The sequence below is a fragment of the Rattus rattus genome, chromosome 6 (assembly GCF_011064425.1).
Source record: "Rattus rattus isolate New Zealand chromosome 6, Rrattus_CSIRO_v1, whole genome shotgun sequence".
Lineage (NCBI taxonomy): Eukaryota > Metazoa > Chordata > Mammalia > Rodentia > Muridae > Rattus > Rattus rattus.
Genome location: NC_046159.1, coordinates 15,571,654 through 15,577,297, shown reverse-complemented (window position 1 = coordinate 15,577,297; position 5,644 = coordinate 15,571,654). Strand labels below are relative to the sequence as shown.

General features: G+C 43.5%; 1 protein-coding gene across 1 annotated transcript; it reads right to left on the bottom strand.

Annotated features, from left to right (window-relative positions):
• Positions 1–283: 283 nt before the first annotated feature.
• On the bottom strand, positions 284–3,548 carry LOC116904540 (kidney androgen-regulated protein). The gene is made up of 4 exons (XM_032907334.1): positions 3,326–3,548; positions 2,664–2,834; positions 2,474–2,536; positions 284–527 (listed from the first exon to the last, which is right to left on the bottom strand). The coding sequence occupies exons 1-4, from the start codon at positions 3,396–3,398 to the stop codon at positions 472–474; spliced, it is 363 nt and encodes a 120-aa protein (XP_032763225.1). The 5' UTR covers positions 3,399–3,548; the 3' UTR covers positions 284–471.
• Positions 3,549–5,644: the final 2,096 nt, after the last annotated feature.

Genomic DNA, 5,644 nt, shown 5'->3' with positions numbered 1-5,644 from the left:
GTGTATGGAGGTCAGAGGACAACTCGTAGGGGTCAATTCCCTCCCCCACCTTGTGTGTTTCGGAGATTGAACTAGGGCTGTTAGGCTCAGTGGTAGGTGCCTTTATCCTCTAAGCTATCTCACCAGCCCACTAGCCATTTCATTTTAGCTATCCTAGACAATTATTCGATCCTAGATGTCACAGGACAGCATGTACCAGAGGGAGAGAAAATTACTGAGCATGTTACCTACCACTATGCAATCCTTTCCCTCCTAAAATAAAAGCCACTCTCAAAATGCAATTGCAATGAACATTTATTTATTAAGCCCACACAAGGTAAGGGCAGAGCTCATCAATGCCTGACACAGCATCTCTCATCCAGGACCACTTCCTTGTTCTTTCTTCTTTGCTGGGAGCATCTTAGACTTACATCATTTTCTACAGAGACTCAATATCCAGAATGGTAGTCCCAGGTTTGTTTCAAAGTCTTCTCAGGAAGTAGAGGAGAATATAGTTGTCTCAGCTAATGGAAACTCCACTGTGCTTTCTAAATTAAAGATAAAATAAATAAAACAGGAGTTACCAAAAGAACCTTAAAGGATCGGGCCTATCGTTTGTCATTTAACACTCTGAACTTGGGTATGGGATTTTATTTTTATTTTTTTTTTTTTAGGTATAATCCCCTCTCATCTTCCCGTGTCTTACAATTTACAATTTGCAAGCTTCTGATAATTATTCTATTGAAAGAAGAAGTCAAATTATAAAATTAAAGAAATACAAACAAAAACAAAACAAAAGCCAGGAGGGGTTGGAGAGATGGCTCAATACTTAGCAGCAGACGCTCATCTTCCAAGCACCACATGACAGCTCACTACAATCTTGTAACTCCAGTTCCAGGGGATCTGACACCTTCTTTTTCTGCCCCCTGTGGGCACCAAGCCCACATATGTTGCACAAATATATATGCATCATGACAACCACATTATATACCATAATTTTTAAAAACCAAAAGAGAGGAGATATTAAAACAGAATTTGCTGATTCAGAGCCCTTCTGTATTTCATGGAATCATACATTCTATACATTAGATGGTGGCTTGGCTAAGAGTCCATGGGTTGAACTGGGTTTCACAACCTAGAGAGGTAAATGGGGAATCTGTGAATACTCAAGGGAGAGAGAATTTGTATCCTGCCATATGGGTAGCTGAAAGGTTAGACCCTTGAGTAAAAAGCCCTGTGTGAATAATTTCTTTATTTTATTTTACTTTAAGACAAGGTTTTACTCTGTAGACCAGGCTGAGGCTGACCTTGAACTCACAGATTCAGCTGCCTCAGACTCCCAAGTTCTGGGCAACTACTCCTGGCCACGCCTACAATTTATCTCAGCTTTGGGGAGGTGTTAAATGTGGAGTCTGTCGGCAGTAGCACATCTTGCTGTTAGCCACTTGATCTCAAGAAAGAGCTCTGAAAACTCCAGAGGGTCAGCTACTTGGATGTCCATGGGCTTAGAGATGTGTAGCCCCAGCCCTGGAACTTGATATGCAAATCAGGCTGGCCTTGAACTCACAGAGATCTGCTTTCCAGGTTCCCTAGTGCTGGGATTAAAAGTGTGCACTCTGAAGCCCTCCACATTTGTCCCGTCTTTCTTTCTGGCTAGCACTTTTTTTTAAAGATCTATTTATTTATTATATACACAGTTGCATGTCGAAAGAGGGCACCAGATCTCATTACAGATGGTTGTAAGCCACCATGTGGTTGTTCTGGGAATTGAACTCAGGGCCTCTAGAAGAGCAGTCAGTGCTTTAACATCTGAGCCATCTCTCCAGCCCTCTGGTTAGCACTTAGTGAAGAAATAAAATTCTATCTATTTTCTTCCTCTAAGTCAAATTTTGGCAGCTTGAGTGACTGATGCTTAAAATGAATGGAACCCATTTCTTCATCTCCTTGCAGACGTAACTCCCACCTTCATCAGGAATCTTGATCTTGTCCCTTCTCTTTAATATGATAACATTCTAGAGGTTTGATATTGTATTTAATGCTAATTTCAACCGGAGAGAAAGACGGGAAAAATGTGGAGGGCTTCAGAGTACACACTTTTAATCCCAGCACTAGGGAACCTGGAAGGCAGATCTCTGTGAGTTCAAGGCCAGCCTGATTTGCATATCAAGTTCCAGGGCTGGGGCTACACATCTCTAAGCCCATGGACATCCAAGTAGCTGACCCTCTGGAGTTTTCAGAGCTCTTTCTTGAGATCAAGTGGCTAACAGCAAGATGTGCTACTGCCGACAGATGCCTTCTGTTGAAAATATTCAAGAAAAGAGTGATACCTTCTCCTTAAATTTCAAAGAACATTGGTAAAATTTACTCCACCTCAGAGGTCAAAAGGAACTAAATTTCCCAACTTGGTGACCACAGGAGCTTCCTCAGCAGTGAGATGGAAGAAAATGTCACAGAGAGGAATATTAGCATGTCTGAAGACAGAAGCTGTTCCTACCTGAAGTCTCAGTGACTTCTTCCAGGAAACTGGAAGAGACTGTCTCAGCTCCATTAGAGAGCTCTGGGAAGACAGAAGAGAAGCAGGGATGGTCAACAGTGGTGAAAGAAAACAGGCTTTCCAGCAGGAAGACAAAAACGGGGACCCACAAACATCTGTCCAGACCTCTTTAAACCACACCTTCACTTACCAGAATTCTGTATGCTTTTGGGATATGTGGTTTGCATGAAGTCAGGGTTTGATTCCTGGTATGTGCTATCCTCTGGAGGAGATGTTGATGGTTCATATGATCCCAGTTGGAAGTCAGAGGTTGAGTTTGGTATATCAAAGATTGAATCCTGTAGTTCTTCATTGATTGAATCTAGACGGTCAACAGTTGAATTTTATAGTCATTTTCACACGGTTGGATGAGCAGCTCTCCTGAGAAACTGCCTGAGTTCCCATCCTAGACCTACACAGATCCACAATCTGTGACAAAGCTGACTGCCAATGCTTTCTGACACAACTAAAGCCCACTTCGCTGGGGAGAGACTCCCAACTCTTTACCCTAATGAAACAGACTCATATGACCCACTTAACATTCAGTGAGGATGGGACCACCAGAAATCTCTCAACCATTCTGCCCTGATAATATCTGACCTGGCATGTTACCTACATGTGATTAATTCAAACTCAACCAAATCATAGCCCAGTCACTCAGCGGCCATCCTCACCTAAGACCACTTTGACAGAGTTATCCTATTTCTACTTAAAACGTCCACCACAGATCAATCCTTCACACCACCCATTTCCACACAAACACACACTCACCAAACTTCCCTGCCTTCTCTAAAACGTGAAAGTTACACATACCTACGTGCAAACTGGGGAAAGCCACGGTCACCGCACAGAAGACAGTGATCACCAGGACCTTGCAGAGCATCATGCTTCGGTAGGGTTAAGGCAACCAGTGAGCAGGAGGAAGGAATTAGCCCAGGAAGAGTTCTCCTGGGCTTTTATACATTCCTGTACTCTGTCCTTGAGGCTTTCCACAGTTGACTGGACGGAGGAAAAAAGAGGAACAAGGAGGAGTTTGGGGAGGACCTTCATGAACTATTAAAGAATGCACCCAGAAGGAAGTTAAGAAAACTAACTAGGAGTCAGCCAGACAATGGAAACTGGGCTAAGAGAAAGTCTGATCAATTCCTTTGTAAAAGCCAGTGCACCGCCCATTGTGATTAACACCACCACCCTCTAATGACCAGGGGCCAAATACCTGTTCCACAAGATCACACCCATGGCTGTTCTTTGTCCTCTGGGCTAGAGTTGGTTGTCTTTTCTGCACCCCCCAAAAATGGCTTTGTGTCCAAAACAGTGGACTGTTTTACTCTAAGGAAAAACCTCATGTCCTCATCCTCGCAGATTACTGGAGACGAATGAAGAACTACTCATAACACTGTGTTTCTGTGATTCCACAAAAGTGGCAGACCATGTGGTTCTAAGCTGTAGCCAAGCAGTAGCCATTTCACCCCATTTCCCCAGGGGGAGCTCAAAGGCTGGGAGTTGAAGTGACTCCTCATTTACCAAGGACGCTGACTCTGGACAGTGAGGTCAAGAAAATGGGTTATGTTTTGGCTGCTAGACCTGGCTCCTATTAGACCAGTGTCTAGTTAAGACAAGTCCTTGCTTGAAACAGTGATCTAACCCTCAGAAGAGAAGAGTTAGGGCAGCTCATGTAAGGCAGCTGCCTCTGTGCTTAGAAGGCACGTCTCAAGCCAACTTTAGAAGTCCTGCTACCACAGAGATCAGCTCCATGAGTCTTTTTAATTACTCTTCAGTTTTCTAGGCTTACAAGTTCACAGGTCATCTATGCCTTTCAAATACCACAAGCTCACCAATATCATCTGGAGAGGAACCTCTGAGTAACCATAGTAATAAGAGTTAACATCTATTGATTGTATAGATACACACCATGGATATATAGACTTCATCCAAACACTAACCCTAAGGTGATCTCATTCTTCTCTCCTATTAAGGAAATAATACAGAGGTATTAGTTAAGTGAGGAAAAGACCAAGCCCACTCACTGTCTGAAGACACGGAGGCAATTCTTAACCATTCTATTTCTATTTCTTGTCCTGCCATCTCCCCTCCTTTTCAGTTAGCTCTCTGATGTCAGTGCCAGTTTTTCCTATGACATGTGGGGTTTTCCTGTGCACGAAGGGAACACAATGTTGGGGTTGGGGGACAAATGTCTTTCTGGAGACATTTCTTTTAACAAACTGTGCTACAAAGTGTAACCCAGACACAGTGGTCAGGAGCTTGAGGGAGGACACATCTTGTAGGTGAATCACTCCAACAAACAACAAGACTCAAGCGAAGCAGCAGGGCAGTCCAGGGGCGGTCCTTCATAGTCCAGCAAAGATGACACAGCCTGTTACCTGCACTGAACACAGTTGAGAACATTTCCTGCCACAGAGAATGGCATGTTTGACTTCCAAATAGAACTCCCGGAAGCCCATGACTAGAGAACTTGACTGAGGAGTCAAAGGTGCTGAAGAGACAAATCTGCCTGTTTCCTCTAGCTCTGACTTATACTTGGTCTTTGAAAGTCTATGTTTATAATATCCCTTCAAAGGTCACAACACTGTTCTGTCTCCAGTGTCCACAGGCCTGAGGGTTGGAGGGCTACCCACTGACCATTGGATTGGGTCAGAGGAGCAAGTTGCTCTAGGCTTGGAAGAAGAGGTGCACTGCTTTCTCTTCTCCCCACTGCCAGTGAAGACTCGAAACTCTGAGAGGCAAGAGCTAGAGAAGTATAAGATTTTGGTGGGGTCTTTATTCAAAGACATCATGGCTCTTTTCCATATTGACATGGTATTTCTTTTTTCTTTTTTTACTCCCTTGGCTTTTAACATGTGCCATCAAATGTTGTAGTCACGTGAGCTCAAAATCCAAGGAATCTGAAAATGTACCCTGCCCAGTCAAGCACTCTAAGTCTTTTGCTTCACAAAAGAGTATTTTTCTCCCTGTAACTATCCTGGCAATGACAAACTCAGTGCCCTGAGAAGAGCAGATTATCTTTGGATAATTATTTCTTCCAGTAACTGCAATTTCATCCTGTTAGCCACGATCCTATTCTTGGGAGTGAGCTATGTAAAACTGACCCTTCTTCCCTCTCCTGATGTCGAA

What these genes read in the sequence shown, in the direction of transcription:
- LOC116904540 (XM_032907334.1), bottom strand. Translation starts at nt 3,398, where the DNA reads ATGATGCTCTGCAAGGTCCTGGTGATCACTGTCTTCTGTGCGGTGACC. An exon ending in TTTCCCCAGTTTGCACGTAG is followed by an intron (nt 2,835 to 3,325) that starts GTATGTGTAACT and finishes TTGACCGTCTAG; the next exon opens with ATTCAATCAATGAAGAACTA. An exon ending in CAAAAGCATACAGAATTCTG is followed by an intron (nt 2,537 to 2,663) that starts GTAAGTGAAGGT and finishes CTGTCTTCCCAG; the next exon opens with AGCTCTCTAATGGAGCTGAG.